Here is a 22,326-nt window from a genome sequence, read left to right on the forward strand (position 1 = left end):
TAATGTTCAAGTTTTTCTTATTTTTCCAGCTCATGAGTGAGTTGCATATTGCCTCACTTAATTTAAATGGTGCAAGGGACCGTGCTAAAAGAGCACTTTTTTTTGAATTATTTAAACAAAAGAAGATTGATGTGGGTTTTGCACAAGAAACCCACACTGATATAGGAAACAGTCTAGACTGGGAAAGAGAGTTTGAAGGTCTTCCCATTTTAAGTCACAATAACTCCACTAGCGGAGGTGTTGCTATTCTTTTTTCAAAAAATTTTATGCCTACCACTTATCAGGTTGAGGAGGTAGTCTGTGGAAGACTTCTAAAAGTAAAAGCCCAGGTAGAGAAAAAATGTTTTGTTTTTATATGTGTTTATGCTCCAACCAGGGCCATAGATAGAATGATTTTTTTGCAGACTCTTGAAGGCACCCTTAGAAATTGTGTTTCTGATGATGTTTTAGTGTTGGGTGGGGATTTTAATTGCACTGCCAGTGGCCTGGACAGAAACCATGTTGAACCGCATATGCCATCTCAAAAAAGACTTGCTGAGCTGATTAGCTCACATGATTTAGTTGACATATGGCGTAACTTCCATCATATGCAAAAACAGTATACATGGGTACATTCTTATGGCAACAGAATATCTTTGGTAAGATTAGACAGATTTTATGGTTTTAAACATCAACTGAGCTTTTATAGAGGTTGTTTTATTTTTCCAGTTGGGTTTTCAGATCATTCTATGGTTCTTAGCAAATTATTTATTAATAATATTAAGCCTAAGAGTGCTTACTGGCATTTTAATTCTAGCCTTTTAAATGATGCCCATTTTAGAGAGGTTTTTACATTCTTTTGGAATGATTTTAGTCCTCTGAAGTCTTCTTTTCAGTCTGTTCAGCAGTGGTGGGATATGGCCAAAACCAAAATAAAACAACTATGTCAACAGTATACTTCCAATGTGACTAGAGACATAGTTCAAAATATTAAACTCTTGGAAAAGGATATAATGGAGCTCCAAGATTTAGTAAGCCAATCAAGTGACCAGGATATTATAACAAAGTTGAATTTGAAAAAAAAAATAATGGCGGACTTACTAGATATCCCTGCTCAAGGTGCTTTGGTCAGATCACGGTTTCAAAATGCCGAACAGATGGATGCCTCGTCTAAGTTCTTTTTCAGTCTAGAGCGGAAGAATGGCCAAAAACGGCTGCTGCATTCCTTAAAATCAGAGGACGGAGCACTCTTGACTGATAAAAGAGAAATTCGAAAGCGAGCGGTCAATTTTTATAAAGAACTTTTTAGGAGTGAACTACCCAGTGAGCAGGTCTTTATTCATGACTTTCTTGAGAATTTCCCACAAGTGTCTAGTGAAGTCAATGTGAACCTCTGTAAGGCTTTGACCTTAGAGGAACTGCAGGAGGCTCTCCGAAGTATGGAGAGAGGCAAGACACCAGGCATAGATGGGTTGCCCATTGAATTCTACAAGTGTTTCTGGCCAGTCATTGGTGCAGATTTGCTGCTTGTATTGAACGATAGCTTGACTAGGGGAAAGTTGCCTCTTAGCTGTCGACGGGCAGTGATTACCTTGTTGCCAAAGAAAGGGGATCTCAGCGATATAAGATCATGGAGACCTGTCTCAGTCCTCTGTGCAGAGTATCGTCTGCTATCTAAATTGTTGGCCGGTAGACTGTCTAAGGTTTTGGGGGAGGTAATTCATCCTGACCAAACCTACTGTGTGCCAGGGAGGGTTATACATGACAATATTGCTTTTATAAGAGATATTTTAGAAATTGGGAATAACCAAAAGTTGGATTTTGGCCTTATATTAGTTGACCAAGAAAAGGCATTTGATCGCATTGAGCATAATTATTTAATTTGTGTTTTAGAAGCCTTTGGTTTTAGCCCTGGTTTTATTTACAAAATTAGAGCTTTGTACAGTGACATTGAAAGTATACTGAAAATAAATGGTGACTTGTGCGTTCCTTTTAAAGTAGGTAGGGGTATTAGACAAGGTTGTCCCTTGTCGGGTATGCTTTACTCCTTGGCCATTGAACCGCTTCTGATCAAATTAAGGAGTAGTATCAATGGGCTTAAGTTTCCTAATTATGACTACAGTTTTAAGTTATCTGCTTATGCAGATGATGTGGCCATACTTATAAGTAGCCAGGGGGAAGTTGATACCATGTTGCAAATTTTTAATAATTTTCAAGTATGTTCCTCTGCTAAGGTAAACTGGGGAAAAAGTGAAGCTCTGCAAATTGGCAAGTGGCCTAATGGTGCACCATCTCTTCCTGGCGGGTTATTATGGACAAAAGATGGTTTTAAGTACCTGGGTGTGTATTTGGGGAATGGTTCTTTTATGCAAAAAAATTTTGATGGAATTGTCGAAAAGGTTAAAGGCCGCCTTGAAAAATGGAATTTTTTGGTGAAAAATATGTCCTACAGAGGGCGCGTACTTGTCATCAATAACCTGGTTGCTTCCTCCCTCTGGCATCGCCTTGCGTGTGTTGACCCTCCTGTCCAGTTTTTATCAAAGATCCAGTCCATCTTATTAAATTTTTTTGGGGATAAGTTACATTGGGTTCCACAAAGTGTTTTATACCTTCCAAAAGAGGAAGGGGGACATGGTCTGATACATCTACCAAGTCGGATGGCAGCCTTTCGCCTACGCTTTTTGCAGAGGTTTTTAAATGGGACGGTAAATACCAGCTGGAAAGCAGCAGCATCCATCATCCTTCAGTCTTTTGAGGGGCTGGGTTTGGATAAGACTTTTGTTCTGGATGAATCCTAAGTTAATGAACCTAAAAAACTTGCCTGTGTTTTATCGGAACCTTTTTAAGGTGTGGTCCTTATTTACAGTGATCAAGGATCAAAGCAACCGCTCTCTACACTGGACACTTCTGGAACCTTTGGTATATGGATCTAGGATGGAGCTGTCTTCAGAAGGATGTCCCATCCGTAGGGAGATGCTCCTCAAGGCCAAGGTGACCACTCTTGGGGATTTAATCAGAGTTGCTGGACCCACTCTTTCCAATGCTGGGATGCTAGCTGCGCATTTAGGAGTGAAATCAGTTCGTCTCACTAACCAAGCCCTGGTGAAATGGAAATCTTTGCTGTCGGAGAATACAACAGAAATGGTGGCTGATTACAGTATGGGGGTCGTGGTTCCAAGTAAAGATGACTAATTCCCTAATTGTTGTATTACTGTAAGTGGGTATGAATGTCCGGATGTGTGTTATAAACCTGTGATTTTTTTGGGGACAAGGTCACCTTCTTCCAAGATGGTGTACAGGCTGTGTGTTTTAGCTATGAATGTAAAGTCTCTTCAAACGAGGGTCGACACACCTTGGCGCAGTGTTCTTCAGGTTGAAGACAAGGTCAAACCAAATTGGAGGGCGTTATACAAGTCACCATTAATTAAAAAGTGTGGGGACTTGCAGTGGCGTATATTGCATGGTGCAATAGCAGTCAATGCTTTTATTTCAGTTTTAAACCCTAATGTCAGTCACGATTGTCCATTCTGTGCAATGAGGGAAACTGTTTTTCATGCATTCATGCAGTGTGGGAGGCTGGGTGTTTTATTCTCAATTTTAAAGACTTTGTTTGCTGCTTTTAATGAAGATTTTTCAATGACTACTTTTATTTTTGGTTTTAAATATTTTAAGAAGCATCGTCAGAAGTGTCAAGTACTGAATTTTCTAATTGGGCAGGCTAAGTTAGCCATATATGTCAGCAGAAGGAACAAGGTCGAATTGAGTCTGGATGATGATTTGGTTTTGAGATTTGCAATTCTCGTGAAGTCCAGGATTTTAATTGATTTTCATTTTTATAGGGAGATGAAAGATCTTACTTCCTTTGAAAATGTATGGTGTCAGAACAGTGCCTTGTGTAAAATAAATGGGCAAGTTCTTTTATTTAGGGATATTTTTGAGGGACCAGTACGTCCCACTTGAGTGTAACTACCTCATCTGATTAAGTTATTTTAATTTAAAAAAAAAAAAAAAGTGGGGGTGTAAAGACATCTGTTTTTGAATGAGATTTTGTAATAAAGAGCTTTTTAAAAGTCAAAAGTCTCTCTCTCACACACACAAGATATGTTAATATCTACCTTCCCCATCTCTCTCTCTCTCTCACACACACACACACACACTAGATATGTTAATATCTACCTTCCCCATCTCTCTCTCTCTCTCTCTCTCTCACACACACACACAGAAGATATGTTAATATCTACCTTCCCCATCTCTCTCTCTCTCTCTCTCTCTCTCTCACACACACAAGATATTTTAATATCTACCGTCCCCATCTCTCTCTCTCTCACACACACACACTAGATATGTTAATATCTACCTTCCCCATCTCTCTCTCACACACACACACACACACACACACACTCTAGATACTTTAATATCTACCTTCCCCATCTCTCTCTCTCTCACACACACACACACACACACACACTCTAGATACTTTAATATCTACCTTCCCCATCTCTCTCTCTCACACACTCTAGATATTTTAATATCTACCTTCCCCATCTCTCTCTCTCTCACTCTAGATATGTTAATATCTACCTTCCCCATCTCTCTCTCTCTCACACACTCTAGATATTTTAATATCTACCTTCCCCATCTCTCTCTCTCTCACTCTAGATATGTTAATATCTACCTTCCCCATCTCTCTCTCTCTCACACACATTCTAGATATTTTAATATCTACCTTCTCTCTCTCCCCAACTTTCTCTTTCTTAATTTGTCTCAGCCCCCTTTTCTCTCTCTCTCTCTCATTTATTTAGTTTTTGCTTTGTAAACACCAGTATTTTCTTTGCTTTTTTTACATTAATAGTTTGCATAAAGTCCAGCTGTCACGCTACAGTAAGAACACATGGTGCTATTCAGAACAGAAACTCCACTTGTTTTCCTGCCCCCTGGATATGAGCGCAAGAGAGAGAGCGCGAGCGAGAGAGTGCACGAGCTCCTGAGAGAGAGAATGCAAGAGAGTGCGTGAGTGTGAGAGAGAGAATGTGAGAGAGTGCGCGAGTGTGAGAGAGAGAATGCAAGAGAGTGCGCGAGTGAGAATGCAAGAGAGTGCGCGAGTGTGAGAGACAGAATGCAAGAGAGTGCGCGAGTGAGAATGCAAGAGAGTGCGAGAGAGAGAATGCGAGAGAGTGCACGAGTGCGAGAGAGAGAGTGCACGAGTGCGAAAGAGAGAGAATGCGAGAGATTGCACGAGTGCGAGAGAGAGAATGCGAGAGATTGCACGAGTGAGAATGCGAGAGAGAGTGTGCGAGTGCGAAAGAGAGAATGCGAGAGTGTGCGAGTGCGAGAGAATGCGAGAGTGTGCGAGTGCAAGAGAGAGAATGCGAGAGAGTGTGTGCGAGTGCAAGAGAGAGAATGCGAGAGAGTGTGTGCGAGTGCAAGAGAGAGCGTGTGCGCGTGAGTGCGAGTGCAAGAGAGAGAGTGTGCGTGTGAGAGAGTGCACAAGAGTGAGAGTGTGTTCGAGAGCGAGAGAGTGTGCGAGAGAGCGTGAGTGCAAGAGAGTGTTCGAGAGCGACAGAGTGTGCGAGAGCGAGAGAGCGCAAGAGAGTGAGAATGCGAGTGCGAGAGTGTGAGCACGAGAGACTGAGTGTGAGAGAGAGAGCAAGTGCGAGAGACTGAATGTGAGAGAGAGAGAGAGAGAATGCGAGCGCGAGAGAGTGTGTGAGAGAGCAAGTGCGAGGGAGAGAGCGAGCGAGCGCAAGGGAGAGAGACTGTGCGAGGGAGGGAGAACGAGAGAGCGTGAGAGAGTGAGAATGCGAGTTCGTGAGCGCGAGAGACTGAGTGCGAGAGAGAGAGAGAATGCGAGCGAGTGCGAGAGAGAGCGCGAGCGAGTGCGAGAGAGAGTGCGAGCGAGAGCGACTGCGAGAGAGAGAGAGCGAGGGACAGAGTGAGTGCGAGCACAAGAGACTGAGTGTGAGAGAGTGCGAGAGAGAATGAGTGCGTGCGCGTGAGTGAGAATGAGTACACGAGTGCGAGAGAGAGAGCAAGTGCGAGAGAGAGAATGCGAGCGCGAGAGGGTGCAAGTGAGAATGAGTGCGAGAGAGAATGAGTGAGTGTGCGAGTGTGACAGCGTGAGAGAGCGAGAGAGAATGAGTGAGAATGAGTGCAACATATCTCACACACTAGATATGTTAATATCTACCTTCCCCATCTCTCTCTCTCACACACACGATATGTTAATATGTACCTTCCTTATATCTCTCTCTCTCACACACACATTCTAGATATTTTAATATCTACCTTCCCCATCTCTCTCTCTCTCTCTCTCTCACACACAATCTAGATATGTTAATATCTACCTTCTCTCTCTCCCCAACTTTCTCTTTCTTAATTTGTCTCAGCCCCCTTTTTTCTCTCTCTCATTTATTTAGTTTTTGCTTTGTAAACACCAGTATTTTCTTCCCTTTTTTTACATTAATAGTTTGCATAAAGTTCAGCTGTCACGCTACAGTAAGAACATGTGGTGCTATTCAGAACAGAAACTCCACTTGTTTTCCTGCCCCCTGGATATGAGCGCGAGAGAGAGAGTGCGCGAGCGCCTGAGAGAGAGCGCGCGCGAGTGTGTGAGACTGTGTGAGTGTGAGAGCACGCGAGTGAGAGCGCGAGTGCGAATGAGTGAGAGTGTGAGAGCACGCGAGTGTGTGAGAGCGCGAGTGAGAATGAGTGTGAGTGAGCGAATGTGAAAGATTGCAAGAGAGAGAGTGCGAGAGTGCGTGAGAGAGAACGCGAGTGTGCGAGAGAGAATGCGAGAGAGTGCGCGAGCACCTGAGAGAGAGCGCGCGCGAGTGTGTGAGACTGTGTGAGAGTGCGAATGTGTGAGTGCGAGAGCACGCGAGTGTGTGAGAGTGCATGAGAGAGAATGCGAGAGTGCGTGAGAGAGAATGCGAGAGAGAGAGCGAGAGTGCGTGAGAGAGAATGCGAGAGTGTGCGCGAGAGAATGCGAGAGTGCGCGCGAGAGAATGCGAGAGTGGGAGAGTGTGTGAGAGTGGGAGAGTGCGCGCGAGTGGGAGAAAGAGTGCGCGCGAGTGGGAGAGAGAGTGCGCGCGAGTGGGAGAGAGAGTGCGCGCACGAGTGGGAGAGAGAGTGCGCGCGCAAGCTCGCGAGAGATAGTGCACAAGAGAGTGTGCAAGAGAGAGCGCGCGAGTGCGAGAGTGAGAGTGCGAGAGACTGAGAGCGAGAGAATGCGAGTGCGAGAGACTGAGAACGAGAGAATGTGAGTGTGAGACTGCGAGTGTGAGAGAAAGAGAGCGCGAGCGTCAGAGAGCGCGAGCGAGTGAGAATGCGAGCGCGCGAGGGAGAATGAGTTCATGCGAGGGAGAATGAGTGTGAGCGAGGGAGAATGAGTGCGAGCGAGGGAGAGAGAATACGAGTGCGAGGGAGAGAGAGCGAGCAAGCGAGAATGAGTGCAAGTGTGAGTGCGAGTGCGAGTGTGCAAGAGAAAATGAGAGCGAGAGAGAATGAGAGAGTGTGCAAGTGTGACAGCGTGAGAGAGCGAGAGAGAATGAGTGCGAGAGAGAGAGAGCGCGCCCTCTCGCACGCGTTCGCTCTCTCGCGGAGAGAGAGCACGAGTGAGAGAGAGCGCGCGAGTGTGAGAGAGCGCGAGTGTGAGAGCGCAAGTGCGAGAAAGCGCGCGAGTGAGAGCGCGCGAGTGTGCGAGAGAGCGCGCGAGTGAGAGCGCGCGAGTGTGCGAGAGAGCGCGCGAGTGAGAGCGCGCGAGTGTGCGAGAGAGCGCGCGAGTGAGCGAGAGAGCGCGCGAGTGAGAGCGCGCGAGTGAGCGAGAGAGCGCGAGTGAGAGCGCGCGAGTGTGCGAGAGAGCGCGAGTGAGAGTGCATGAGTGTGCGCGAGACAGAATGCGAGAGTGCGCGAAAGAGAATGTGAGAGTGCGAGAGTGTGCACGAGTGGGAGAGAGAATGCGCGCGAGAGGGAGAGAGAATGCACACGAGAGAGAGAGTGGCGAGTGGGAGAGTGCGCGCGCAAGCGGGCGAGTGCGCGCAAGAGAGTGTGCAAGAGAGAGAGCGCACGCAAGTGCGCGAGAGAGAGTGCGAGAGACTAAGAGCGATAGAATGCGAGTGTGAGAGTGCAAGTGAGAGCGAGTACGAGAGACTGAGAGCGAGAGAATGAGAGAGAGAGAGCGCGAGCGTGAGAGCGCGAGCGAGGGAGAATGCGAGCGCGCGAGGGAGAATGAGTGCGCGCGAGGGAGAATGAGTGCGCGCGAGGGAGAGAGAATGCGAGCGCGAGAGAGAGAGCAAGCGAGAATGAGTGCAAGTGTGAGTGCGAATGTGCAAGAGAGAATGAGAGCAAGAGAGAATGAGTGTGCAAGTGTGACAGCGTGAGAGAGCGAGAGAGAATGAGTGAGAATGAGTGCGAGAGAGAGAGCGCGTTCTCTCGCATGCACTCGCTCTCTCGCGGAGAGAGAGCACGAGTGAGCGCGTGCGAGTGTGAGAGAGAGCGCGCGCGAGTGTGAAAGAGAGCGCGAGTGAGAGCGCGCGAGTGTGAGAGCGTGAGAGAGCGCGAGTGAGAGAGCGCGAGTGTGAGAGAGCGCGCAAGTGAGAGCGCGCGAGTGAATGAGAGCGCGAGTGAGAGAGCGCGCGAGTGAGAGAGAGCGCGAGTGAGAGCGAGTGTGAGAGCACGCGAGTGAGTGAGAGAGAGCGCGAGAGAGAGCGCGAGTGAGAGAGCACTAGAGAGAGCGCAAGTGAGAGAGCGCGAGAGAGAGCGCGAGTGAGAGAGCACTAGAGAGAGCGCAAGTGAGAGAGCGCGAGAGAGAGCACGAGTGAGAGAGAGCGCGAGTGAGAGAGAGCGCGAGTGAGAGAGAGCGCGAGTGAGAGAGAGCGCGAGTGAGAGCACGCGAGTGTGAGAGAGAGCGCGCGAGTGAATGAGAGCGCGAGTGAGAGCGGGAGTGAGAGAGCGCGAGTGAGAGCGTGCGCGAGTGAGAGAGAGCGCGAGAGAAAGAGCGTGAGTGAGAGCACGCGAGTGTGAGAGCGCGAGTGAGTGAGAGAGAGCGTGAGTGAGAGAGCACTAGAGAGAGCGCGAGTGTGAGAGAGAGCGCGCGAGTGAGAGAGCGCGTGTGCGAGAGAGCGCGAGTGAGAGCGCGCGAGTGAGCACGAGTGAGAGCGCGCGAGAGAGCGCGAGTGAGAGTGCGTGAGTGTGTGAGAGCGCGAGTGAGAGCGCGCGAGAATGTGAGTTCGCGCGAGTGGGAGAGAGTGCACGCGAGAGAGAGTGTGCATGAGTGGGAGAGAGAATGCACGCGAGAGAGAGAGTGAGCGAGTGGGAGAGAGAATGCGCGCGAGAGAGAGAGCGACTGGGAGAGAGAATGCACGCGAGAGAGAGAGTGGCGAGTGGGAGAGTGCGCGCGCAAGCGGGCGAGAGGGCGCAAGAGAGTGTGCAAGAGAGTGTGCAAGAGAGAGAGAGCACGCAAGTGCGAGAGACTGAGAGCGATAGAATGCGAGTGTGAGAGTGCAAGTGAGAGCGAGTACGAGAGACTGAGAGCGAGAGAATGCGAGTGTGAGAGAGAGAGAGCGCGCGAGCGTAAGAGCGCGCGAGTGAGAATGCGAGCGCGCAAGGGAGAAGAAGTGCGCGCGAGGGAGAATGAGTACGCGCGAGGGAGAATGAGTGCGCGCGAGGGAGAATGAGTGCGCGCGAGGGAGAATGAGTGCGCGCGAGGGAGAATGAGTGCGCGCGAGGGAGAATGAGTGCGCGCGAGGGAGAATGAGTGTGCGCGAGGGAGAATGAGTGCGCGCGCGCGAGAGAGAGTGAGCAAGCGAGAATGAGTGCAAGTGTGAGTGCAAATGTGCGAGAGAGAATGAGAGCAAGAGAGAATGAGTGTGCAAGTGTGACAGCGTGAGAGAGCGAGAGAGAATGAGTGAGAATGAGTGCGAGAGAGAGCGCGAGCTCTCTCGCGGAGCACGAGTGAGAGAGAGCGCGCGAGTGTGAGAGAGAGCGCGCGCGAGTGTGAGAGCGCGAGTGAGAGCGCGCGAGTGTGAGAGAGAGCGCGAGTGAGAGCGCGCAAGTGTGAGAGAGAGCGCGAGTGAGAGCGCGCGAGTGTGAGAGAGAGCGCGAGTGAGAGCGCGCGAGTGTGAGAGAGCGCGCGAGTGTGAGAGAGCGCGCGAGTGTGAGAGAGCGCGCGAGTGTGAGAGAGCGCGCGAGTGTGAGAGAGCGCGCGAGTGTGAGAGAGCGCGCGAGTGTGAGAGAGCGCGCGAGTGAGAGCGAGCGCGCGAGTGTGAGAGAGCGCGCGAGTGTGAGAGAGCGCGCGAGTGAGAGCGCGCGAGTGTGAGAGAGAGCGCGAGTGAGAGCGCGCGAGTGTGAGAGAGAGCGCGAGTGAGAGCGCGCGAGTGTGAGAGAGAGCGCGAGTGAGAGCGCGCGAGTGTGAGAGAGAGCGCGCGAGTGTGAGAGAGAGCGCGAGTGAGAGCGCGCGAGTGTGAGAGAGAGCGCGAGTGAGAGCGCGCGAGTGTGAGAGAGAGCGCGAGTGAGAGCGCGCGAGTGTGAGAGAGAGCGCGAGTGAGAGCGCGCGAGTGAGAGAGAGAGCGCGAGTGAGAGCGAGAGCGCGAGTGTGAGAGAGAGCGCGAGTGTGAGAGAGAGCGCGAGTGTGAGAGAGAGCGCGAGTGAGAGCGCACGCAAGTGTGAGAGAGTGTGCGAGTGTGAGAGAGAGCACGAGTGAGAGAGAGAGAGCGCGAGTGAGAGAGAGCGCGCGAGTGAGAGAGCGCGAGTGTGAGAGAGAGCGCGAGTGTGAGAGAGAGCGCGAGTGAGAGCGCGCGCAAGTGTGAGAGAGTGCGCGAGTGAGTCCGCGCGAGTGTGAGAGAGAGCACGAGTGAGATCGCGCGAGTGTGAGAGAGAGCGCGAGTGAGAGCGCGCAAGTGAATGAGAGCGCAAGTGAGACAGCGTGAGTGAGAGCGCGCGCGAGTGAGAGTGCACGCGAGTGAGAGCGCGCGTGAGTGAGAGCGCTAGAGAAAGCGCGAGTGAGAGCGCGCGCAAGTGTGAGAGAGTGCGCGAGTGAGAGCGCGCGAGTGTGGGAGAGAGCACGAGTGAGATCGCACGAGTGAGATCGCACGAGTGTGAGCACACGAGTGTGAGAGAGAGCGCGAGTGAGAGCACGCGAGTGTGAGAGAGAGCGCGAGTGAGAGCACGCGAGTGTGAGAGAGAGCGCGCGAGTGAATGAGAGAGAGCGCGAGTGAGCGCGCGAGAGCGCGAGTGAGCGCGCGAGTGAGAGAGAGCGCGCGTGAGTGAGAGCGCGCGAGTGAGCACGCGAGTGAGAGAGAGCGCGCGAGTGAGAGCGGGAGTGAGAGAGAGAGCGCGAGTGAGAGCGCGGGCGAGTGAGAGCGTGAGTGAGAGCGCGAGTGAGAGAGTGCGAGTGAGAGCGCGCGAGTGTGAGCGCGAGTGAGAGCGCGCGAGTGTGAGCGCGAGTGAGAGCGCGCGAGTGTGAGCGCGAGTGAGAGCGCGCGAGTGTGAGCGCGAGTGAGAGCGCGCGAGTGTGAGCGCGAGTGAGAGCGCGCGAGTGTGAGCGCGCGAGTGTGAGCGCGAGTGAGAGCGCGCGAGTGTGAGAGAGAGCGCGAGTGAGAGCACGCGAGTGAGTGAGAGACAGCGCGAGTGAGAGCGGGAGTGAGAGAGAGCGCGAGCGAGTGAGAATGTGCGCGAGGGAGAATGAGTGCGCGCGAGGGAGAGAGTGAGCAAGCGAGAATGAGTGCAAGTGTGAGTGTGCGAGAGAGAATGAGAGCGAGAGAGAATGAGTGTGTGCAAGTGTGACAGCGTGAGAGAGCGAGAAAGAATAAGTGAGAATGAGTGCGAGAGAGCATGAGTGAGCACGCGCGAGTGTGAGAGCGCGCGAGAGAGAGAGCCCGCGAGTGTGAGAGAGAGCGCGAGTGAGAGCGCGCAAGTGTGAGAGAGAGCGCGAGTGAGAGCGAGAGCGCGAGAGAGAGAGAGCACGAGCGAGTGAAAATGCGAGTGCGCGAGGGAGAATGAGTGCGCGCGAGGGAGAATGAGTATGCGCGAGGGAGAGAGAATGCGAGCACGAGAGAGAGAGAGAGCAAGCGAGAATGAGTGCAAGTGTGAGTGTACGAGAGAGAATGAGAGCGCGCGAGTGAGAGCGAGAGCTCGAGTGCGCGCGAGCGTGAGAGAGAGCGCGCGCGCGAGAGAGAGCGCAAGCATGAGCGCGCGCAAGTGTGAGAGCGCGCGCAAGTGTGAGAGCGCGAGCGAGCGTGAGAGAGAGCGCGAGCGAGCGAGAGCAAGTGTGAGAGAGCGCGCGAGAGAGCGCGCGAGAGAGCGCGCGAGCGAGCGTGAGAGAGCGCGCGAGCGAGCGTGAGAGAGCGCGCGAGCGAGCGTGAGAGAGCGCGCGAGCGAGCGTGAGAGAGCGCGCGAGCGAGCGTGAGAGAGCGCGCATGTGAGAGAGTATGAGCGGGAGAGAGTCAGAGAGTGTGAGTATGAGAGTGTGTGAGAGTGTGTATGAGTGTGTGAGAGTATGTGTATGAGAGTATGAGTGTGTGAGAGAGAGAGTGAGTGTGAGAGTGAGTGTGTATGAGAGTGAGTGTATGAGTGTGTGAGAGAGTGAGTGTATGAGTGTGAGAGAGTATGAGTGTGAGAGTGTGTGAGAGAGTGAGTGTATGAGAGTATGAGAGTGAGTGTATGAGTGTGTGAGTGTATGAGTGAGTGAGTGTGAGAGTGTATGAGAGAGTGAGTGTGTGAGAGTGTATGAGAGTGAGTGTGTGAGTGTATGAGAGAGTGTATGAGAGAGTGAGTGTATGAGAGTGTATGAGAGAGTGAGTGTATGAGAGTGTATGAGTGTGTGAGTGTATGAGTGTGAGTGTATGAGAGAGTGAGTGAGTGTATGAGTGTGTATGAGTGTGTGAGTGTATGAGAGAGTGAGTGAGTGTATGAGTGTATGAGAGAGTGAGTGAGTGTATGAGTGTATGAGAGAGTGAGTGTATGAGTGTGTGAGTGTATGAGTGTATGAGAGAGTGAGTGTATGAGTGTGTGAGTGTATGAGTGTATGAGAGAGTGAGTGCATGAGAATGTATGAGTGTGTGAGTGTATGAGAGAGTGAGTGTATGAGTGTATGAGAGAGTGAGTGTATGAGAGTGTATGAGAGAGTGAGTGAGAGAGTGAGTGTATGAGTGTGTGAGTGTATGAGAGAGTGAGTGAGTGTATGTATGAGTGTATGAGAGAGTGAGTGTATGAGAGTGTATGATTGTGTGTGTATGAGAGAGTGAGTGAGTATGAGTGTGTGAGTGTATGAGAGAGTGAGTGAGTGTATGAGTGTGTGAGTGTATGAGTGAGTGTATGAGAGAGTGAGTGAGTGTATGAGTGTGTATGAGAGAGTGAGTGAGTGTATGAGAGAGTGAGTGAATGAGTGTGTATGTGTGTGAGTGTATGAGAGTGTATGAGTGAGTGAGTGTATGAGAGAGTGAGTGAGTGTATGAGAGAGTGAGTGAGTGAGTGTATGAGAGAGTGAGTGAGTGAGTGAGTGTATGAGAGAGTGTATGAATGTATGAGAGTGTATGAGTACGAGTGTGTGAGAGAGAGAGTGTATGAGAGAGTGTATGAGAGTGTGAGTGTATGAGAGTGTGAGTGTATGAGTGTATGAGAGAGTGTGAGTGTGTATGAGAGAGTGAGTGTGAGAGTGTATGAGAGAGTGAGTGTATGAGTGTGAGAGAGTATGTGTGAGAGAGTGTGTGAGTGAGTGTATGAGAGTGTATGAGAGAGTGAGTGTATGAGAGTGTATGAGAGAGTGAGTGTGAGTGTATGAGTGTGTGAGTGTATGAGAGAGTGTATGAGTGAGTGAGTGTATGAGAGAGTGAGTGTATGAGAGAGTATGAGTGAGTGAGTGAGTGAGTGAGTGAGTGAGTGAGTGTATGAGAGAGTGAGTGAGTGTGAGTGAGTGTATGAGTGTGTGAGTGTATGAGAGTGTATGAGAGAGTGAGTGTATGAGAGAGTGTATGAGAGTGTATGAGTGAGTGTGTGTGTGTGTGTGTGTGTGTATGGGTGTGTGAGTGAGAGAGTGAGTGTATGAGTGTGTGAGTGTATGAGAGTGTATGAGTGTGTGTGTGAGTGTATGAGAGAGTGAGTGTATGAGTGAGTGAGTGTATGAGAGAGTGTGTGAGTGTATGAGAGAGTATGAGAGAGTGAGTGTATGAGAGTGTATGAGTGTGTGTGTATGAGTGTGTGAGTGTATGAGTGTATGAGAGAGTGAGTGTATGAGAGAGTGAGTGTATGAGAGAGTGAGTGTGTGAGTGTATGAGTGAGTGTATGAGAGAGTGAGTGTGTGAGTGTATGAGTGAGTGAGTGTATGAGTGTGTGAGTGAGTGTATGAGAGAATGAGTGTGTGAGTGTATGAGTATGAGAGAGTGAGTGTATGAGAGTGTGAGTGTATGAGAGAGTGAGTGAGTGAGTGTATGAGAGAGTGAGTGTGAGTGTATGAGAGTGTATGAGAGAGTGAGTATATGAGTGTGTGAGTGTGAGAGAGTGAGTGTATGAGAGAGTATGAGTGTGTGAGTGAGTGTATGAAAGTGTATGAGAGAGTGAGTGTATGAGAGTGTATGAGTGTGTGAGTGTATGAGAGAGTGAGTGAGTGTATGAGAGAGTGAGTGTATGAGAGTGTATGAGAGAGTGTATGAGTGTGTGAGTGTATGAGAGTGTTTATGAGTGTGAGAGTGTATGAGAGAGTGAGTATGAGAGAGTGAGTGTATGAGAGTGTATGAGTGTGAGTGTATGAGTGAGTGAGTGTATGAGAGTGTTTGAGTGTGAGAGTGTATGAGAGAGTGAGTGTATGAGAGTGAGTGTATGAGAGTGTATGAGTGTGTGAGTGTATGAGTGTGTGTGTATGAGAGAGTGAGTGAGTGAGAGAGTGAGTGTATGAGTGTGTGAGTGTATGAGTGAGTGTATGAGAGAGTGAGTGTATGAGTGTGTATGAGAGAGTGAGTGTGTGAGTGTATGAGAGTGTATGAGAGAGTGAGTGTATGAGAGTGAGTGAGAGTGAGTGTATGAGAGAGAGTGTATGAGTGTGTGAGTGTATGAGAGAGTGTATGAGTGAGTGTATGAGAGTGTATGAGTGTATGAGAGAGTGAGTGTGTGAGAGAGTGAGTGTATGAGTGTGTGAGTGTATGAGTGAGTGTATGAGAGAGTGAGTGTATGAGAGTGTATGAGAGAGTGAGTGTGTGAGTGTATGAGAGTGTATGAGTGAGTGAGTGTATGAGAGAGTGAGTGAGTGAGAGTGAGTGTATGAGAGAGTGAGTGTATGAGTGTATGAGTGTTTATGAGTGTGAGAGAGCGTGTATGAGAGAGTGAGTGTATGAGAGTGTGAGTGTATGAGAGAGTGTATGAGAGAGTGAGTGTATGAGTGAGTGTATGAGAGAGTGAGTGTACGAGTGTGTGAGTGTATGAGAGAGTGAGTGAGTGAGTGAGTGAGTGAGTGAGTGAGTGAGTGAGAGTATGAGAGACTGAGTGTATGAGAGTGTATGAGTGTGTGAGTGTATGAGAGCGTGAGTGTATGAGTGTGTGAGTGTATGAGAGAGTGAGTGTATGAGAGTGTATGAGAGAGTGAGTGTATGAGTGTGTGAGTGTATGAGAGAGTGAGTGAGTGAGTGAGTGAGTGAGAGTGAGTGTATGAGAGAGTGTATGAGAGAGTGAGTGAGTGAGAGTGAGTGTATGAGTGTGTGAGAGAGTGAGTGAGAGAGTGAGTGTATGAGAGAGTGAGTGTGTGAGTGTATGAGTGAGTGAGTGTATGAGTGTGTGAGTGTATGAGAGTGTATGAGTGTGTGAGTGTATGAGAGAGTGAGTGAGTGAGAGTGAGTGTATGAGAGTGTATGAGAGAGTGAGTGTATGAGAGACTGAGTGTATGAGAGTATGAGTGTGTGAGTGTATGAGAGAGTGTATGAGTGTATGAGAGAGTGTATGAGTGTATGAGAGAGTGAGTGAGTGAGTGAGTGAGTGAGTGAGAGTATGAGAGACTGAGTGTATGAGAGTGTATGAGTGTGTGAGTGTATGAGTGTGTGAGTGTATGAGAGAGTGTATGTGTGAGTGTATGAGAGAGTGTATGAGAGAGTGTATGAGAGAGTGTATGAGTGTATGAGAGAGTGAGTGTGAGTGTATGAGTGTATGAGAGCGTGAGTGTGTGAGTGTATGAGAGAGTGTATGAGAGTGTATGAGAGAGTGAGTGTATGAGAGTATGAGAGTGTTTGAGTGTGAGAGTGTATGATAGAGTGAGTGTATGAGAGTGTATGAGAGAGTGAGTGTATGAGTGTGTGAGTGTATGAGAGAGTGAGTGAGTGAGTGAGAGTGAGTGTATGAGAGAGTGTATGAGAGAGTGAGTGAGTGAGAGTGAGTGTATGAGAGAGTGTATGAGAGAGTGAGTGAGTGAGAGTGAGTGTATGAGAGAGTGAGTGAGTGAGAGTGAGTGTATGAGAGAGTGAGTGTATGAGTGTGTGAGAGAGTGAGTGAGTGAGAGAGTGAGTGTATGAGAGAGTGAGTGTATGAGAGAGTGAGTGTGTGTGAGTGTATGAGAGTGTATGAGTGTGTGAGTGTATGAGAGAGTGAGTGTATGAGTGTGTGAGTGTATGAGAGTGTATGAGAGAGTGTGTGAGTGTATGAGTGTGAGTGTATGAGAGAGTGAGTGTATGAGTGTGTGTGTGTGTGTGTGTGTATGAGTGTATGAGAGTGTATGAGAGAGTGAGTGTATGAGAGTGAGTGTATGAGAGTGTACGAGTGTGTGAGTGTGAGAGAGTGTGTATGAGTGTGAGAGAGAGTATGAGTGTGAGAGAGAGAGAGAGAGAGAGAGACAGTGTGTGAGAGAGACAGAGTGTGTGTGTGAGAGAGTATGAAAGTGTGTGTGAGTGAGTATGTAAGTGTGAGAGAGAGCTTGATGAACGCTGCATTTCTCGGCGGGCAGCGAGCGGAAGTTGAGGAGTCTGAGCGGAAGATGAGGAGTCTTACCGGACCGCCCGGACCAGGAAATACAGCACTCCGATAATGGTGATGCCGATGAGCACGTACAGAGCCCTCTGGATCATGGAGCCGTCCAGATTCAGGCTGTTTAACGTGAAGTTCCCGGTGGTTTTAATGGTGTGTGTGGGTTTGGGAGTAGTGACGGTTCCGGTTCCGTTCCCATGATCCGGCGCTTTAGTCTGATCGCCTTCAATCAAAGAAATGACCAGCAAACAATAAAGCAGAACGAAAGCTTTCTCTTTCATCGCGGCTCCTTTTACACTGAAAACTGTCCGTCTTACTGTTTATACTGGAACCGACTGAACAACAAATTAAAGTCCGCGGAGCTTCCTCTCTGTCACGCTACTTCCTGTTTCTGAAGGATGACGGCATCGCTTTCGGTGCGCCAGTTAATTCTGTCCGGAAGAAACATAATCAAGAACAAATACAAAACCTATTTCAGCGATCAAATTATTAAAAAATAAACTTGCTGTAGTTGTAAAAATAAAACTCATTTTCTAAACACAAACCAGTTCAGATTCTGTAGTAGAGCCAAGCTTGTGTTTTATTCAATCTTACAGATTTATGTAACTTATTTACATGTGTTGTAGGGGGCGGGGTTTGGGGTCATGTGACAGCACGCGCTTGTATTTTTCACTGGACTGTCCCATGGAGTAAAATGTAGGATGGTCTGATGAGACAAAGGTAGAACTTTAGCAGTAGAAAAGTTACGTTCGGTACAAAGAAAAGAAATAAAACCCAGCTCATCACCCAAAGAACACCATGACCATGGTGAAGCATGGTGGTGGGAGCACCATGATAGAGGGAATCAGTGTTTCCCATAACCCGGTACAGAAAGTATGAACCGGAACGGAATGGTACATTACAATAATGATACGTTTTCGAAATATTCAGGGGTTTTATACTTAACATCTTGTACTCACACGTATCACTGTCATGTATTCTTTGATTATCCAGTATTATTATATCCCGTCACATTATATTGACGTTATAGTCACGATATTTTCAATCAAAATTGATCTAAAAGCCTGGAACTCCAACGACGGAATATACCTCGGCATGACATCACAAAGAAATCCCGTGTGGCGGAACGAGCGCCATCCTGTTGGGATGGGTTCTCACTGGATAGTTGTCTCCACTTTTAACTGTCATGATGATGTTGATGTGTTAGACAGGCAACTATCTCAGGTTAACATGTTTAAGAAGTGTGGCTGGGCTTGCAAGACCAGTGTCATCAACGTTACTAGTTTTGAACTTTGTAGATGTTCGATCCCAACCTGATATTAACTCCTGTGGTGTATTTGCCATAGAACTGTTCCAGTATTTTACATGGCATTGGCCCATGTACTGTTGAGTATGATGTTAGGGTCATGAGAGCATGACCCTAACATACTTGTATGCAAAACAAACTCTTTACCATGTTCCCACATAAAACTGTTGAGAAAACTGATATAGAACCATTCATGCAGAAAGGCTTTACTGCAGTGGTAAGTTACCCGAAGATTCAGATTTGTACTTTATGTGCAATGAATGCGGTGGTGTAGTGGTTAGCGCTGTCGCCTCACAGCAAGAAGGTCCTGGGTTCGAGCCCCGGGGCCGGCGAGGGCCTTTCTGTGTGGAGTTTGCATGTTCTCCCCGTGTCCGCGTGGGTTTCCTCCGGGTGCTCCGGTTTCCCCCACAGTCCAAAGACATGCAGGTTAGGTTAACTGGTGACTCTAAATTGACCGTAGGTGTGAATGTGAGTGTGAATGGTTGTCTGTGTCTATGTGTCAGCCCTGTGATGACCTGGCGACTTGTCCAGGGTGTACCCCGCCTTTCGCCCATAGTCAGCTGGGATAGGCTCCAGCTTGCCTGCAACCCTGTAGAAGGATAAAGCGGCTAGAGATAATGAGATGAGATGAGATGTGCAATGAATGTAAAATGTGGTTTCACACTGATCGTGAAAACGTGGGTCATAAAACAGAAGCACAGATTAAAAAAAAAAAAGATAAGAACTTGTAATGTATACAATGTCAGCTGAAGAAACAAAAAGGTAGAGGTAGGGGAAGAGGCAAGAAGTTGTAAATTAGATTAATAAATAGTAAAGTTATATGTTTTGACAATAAAACTAAACAATATATTTTGTTTTTCTTCTAACTTCTAATCATACGTGACAGGACGGGTTCATCTATAAAGGCAGGATTACTAACGTAAGTACCGATTAATAAAATGGTGGACATGACGGATGTCTTTGTGAAACTGGAACAAAAAAGGCAAGATTATACATTATGTAAATAAATGTCAACAATGGTATTGCAGGACGGAACACTTGTTATACATGGGACGGAACAGAATATAAAAACCCAGAAAGCAAACATAAGAAAATACGTAACAGTACTGTTCCGTCCCGTACCGGGTTATGGGAGATGCGGAGGGAATCACAGATTTGACACAAAACTTGCAGACCTCTGTTAGACAGCTGAAGATGAAGAATAATTTCACCTTCCAGCACCATAACTATCCAAAGCACAAATCCAAGCCAACAAAGGAATGGCTACAGAAGAATGTGCTAGAACGGCCCAGTCAGAGCCCAGATCTACATCCCATCAAAAACTTTGAATAGAATGACCTGAAGAAAACTGTGCACAGGAGATCTCCTGGCAATCTGATATATCTGGAGCATTTTTGCAAGCAAGCGTGAGATAAACTTGCCAGATTACTGTGTTAAGTCGGCGAACTCTTCCTCTGAGGCCTGTTCAACAAGCAAAAGGTGTTTTGACGAGGTATTAGTTAAAGGGATGCACATGTATATGCAACCAGGTTATTATTGTTGTTATATATTATAAGAAATGTCTGTTTAAAAGTTATAAAAAAAAAAACCAGACAGATGCATGTGTGGCAGCACGGTGGTGTAGTGGTTAGCACTGTCGCCTCACAGCAAGAAGGTCCGGGTTCGAGCCCCGTGGCCGGCGAGGGCCTTTCTGTGTGGAGTTTGCATGTTCTCCCCGTGTCCGCGTGGGTTTCCTCCGGGTGCTCCGGTTTCCCCCACAGTCCAAAGACATGCAGGTTAGGTTAACTGGTGACTCTAAATTGACCGTAGGTGTGAATGTGAATGGTTGTCTGTGTCTATGTGTCAGCCCTGTGATGACCTGGCAACTTGTCCAGGGTGTACCCCGCCTTTCGCCCGTAGTCATCTGGGATAGGCTCCAGCTTGCCTGCGACCCTGTAGAACAGGATAAGGCGGCTAGAGATAATGAGATGAGACGCATGTGTGTTTATTCTATCTGTATCAACTTCAAAAGACATGTTCAGAGTCCATGGCACTCGTCAAAAGTGTTAACATGAAGCGCCACGACGAAACAGAACAACTTGTATCTTGTCAATAAAATTTGAAGCCGTCCTAGTGAGGCAGAAAGAAAAGTGTGAATGATGGGAATATGATTTTTCAAGGCTTTGGCCCAAATCTATTCAATATACTGCTAAACGTCCAAACAATTCTCCATTATCAATATTGACCGATATGCAAGATATAAGGTTCAGCAAACCGGTCATTATTGTGAAATAACCTCCGACAGGGTGATGCAGGAGCCCGATGTGAAGCGGAGCCACTTACTACATGACTACTTATGAAAGAAATCCATAATTTGACACACAATATTGATTTAAAAATTATTTTATTGCTTCTGCTAATGACAACAGTCTGTTATTCAGGAATAATAGATGGTAGAATGCAATGACCGACCAATCATAATCAAGTGTTCAAATGAGCTGTGTAATAAACAGACATACTATTCAGTGCAGTGGTTTGCACCGAATGTGGACATGGATAAGCATATAGAGTCGAGACAGTCCAAAAAACAAAGAGAAAAAGCTAAAAGATAAAGTTATCAGTGACATGTCTGTTTATTTAACTTAAACAAACACACTGGTATAAATGGGCTAGCAAACCCGTCTTTTTATCTTCCAAATAATTATTTTGGATTTTGTGGAGGGGTGGCACGGTGGTGTAGTGGTTAGCGCTGTCGCCTCACAGCAAGAAGGTCCTGGGTTCGAGCCCCGTGGCTGGCGAGGGCCTTTCTGTGTGGAGTTTGCATGTTCTCCCCGTGTCCGCGTGGGTTTCCTCCGGGTGCTCCGGTTTCCCCCACAGTCCAAAGACATGCAGGTTAGGTTAACTGGTGACTCTAAATTGACCGTAGGTGTGAATGTGAGTGTGAATGGTTGTCTGTGTCTATGTGCAGCCCTGTGATGACCTGGCGACTTGTCCAGGGTGTACCCCGCCTTTCGCCTGTAGTCAGCTGGGATAGGCTCCAGCTTGCCTGCGACCCTGTAGAAGGATATAGCGGCTAGAGATAATGAGATGAGATGAGAGATTTTGTGGAACGAAGCACAACAGCACCACCAATGGCCATAAGAAAATTACACAGAATTGTATGAGGAAGTGGCCCTGGGGCTGATTTCTTTCTAACCCAGACCGTACAATCATGGAGTCTATAAAGAAGACACACATGAAATATAAAATCACAGGCAATGGCAGAGTGACTAATCAGAAGAAGGGTGGCAGCGTAGTAACTTTAATGTTCGCATTATAACATAGACTTACTCACATACACACTGGTAGCCTATCGATCACGCCCCTTCCTCCCCATACAGGAGGCAGTGAGACACATGAAAACGGTACCGCCAAGATCACTAATTGGTTGACTAATTCCAGACTGGTCACATGTACAGGTTTACAGTTAGACAGCCCTCTTAGCTGTTAATTAATATTGGGGGGGGGGGGGGGGGGGGGGAGACGGAGCTGAAAAGGCCAGAATAGAAGAAGAGAAGAAAAGGTGTTAGAGGAAGATGCAAGTAAATGCATAAAATTTACAGTGGTGCTTGACAGTTTGTGAACCTTTTAGAATTTTCTTTATTTCTGCATACATCATCAGATTTTCACACAAGTCCTAAAAGTAGATAAAGAGAACCCAGTTAAACAAATGAGACAAAAATATTAGACTTGGTCATTTATTCTCATCTCATTATCTCTAGCCGCTTTATCCTTCTACAGGGTCGCAGGCAAGCTGGAGCCTATCCCAGCTGACTACGGGCGAAAGGCGGGGTACACCCTGGACAAGTCGCCAGGTCATCACAGGGCTGACACATAGACACAGACAACCATTCACACTCACATTCACACCTACGGTCAATTTAGAGTCACCAGTTAACCTAACCTGCATGTCTTTGGACTGTGGGGGAAACCGGGGCACCCGGAGGAAACCCACGCGGACACGGGGAGAACATGCAAACTCCGCACAGAAAGGCCCTCGCCAGCCCCGGGGCTCGAACCCAGGACCTTCTTGCTGTGAGGCGACAGCGCTAACCACTACACCACCGTGCCGCCTGGTCATTTATTTA

At 48.2% G+C, this 22,326-nt stretch overlaps 1 protein-coding gene across 4 annotated transcripts in view; it reads right to left on the reverse strand.

The window, feature by feature from the left end:
• Positions 1 to 17,324, reverse strand: part of fam174c (family with sequence similarity 174 member C) — a 301,306-nt gene extending 283,982 nt beyond the window's left edge. For all 4 annotated transcript variants that reach the window (XM_060941665.1, XM_060941664.1, XM_060941662.1 and 1 more), the window contains exon 1: positions 16,939 to 17,324. In XM_060941665.1, coding sequence (XP_060797648.1) covers positions 16,939 to 17,195 — 257 coding nt within the window. In that variant the 5' untranslated portion in view covers positions 17,196 to 17,324. The remainder of the gene's footprint in view (positions 1 to 16,938) is intronic.
• Positions 17,325 to 22,326: the final 5,002 nt, after the last annotated feature.

Source organism: Neoarius graeffei, chromosome 15, assembly GCF_027579695.1.
Source record: "Neoarius graeffei isolate fNeoGra1 chromosome 15, fNeoGra1.pri, whole genome shotgun sequence".
Taxonomy (NCBI): Eukaryota; Metazoa; Chordata; class Actinopteri; order Siluriformes; family Ariidae; genus Neoarius; species Neoarius graeffei.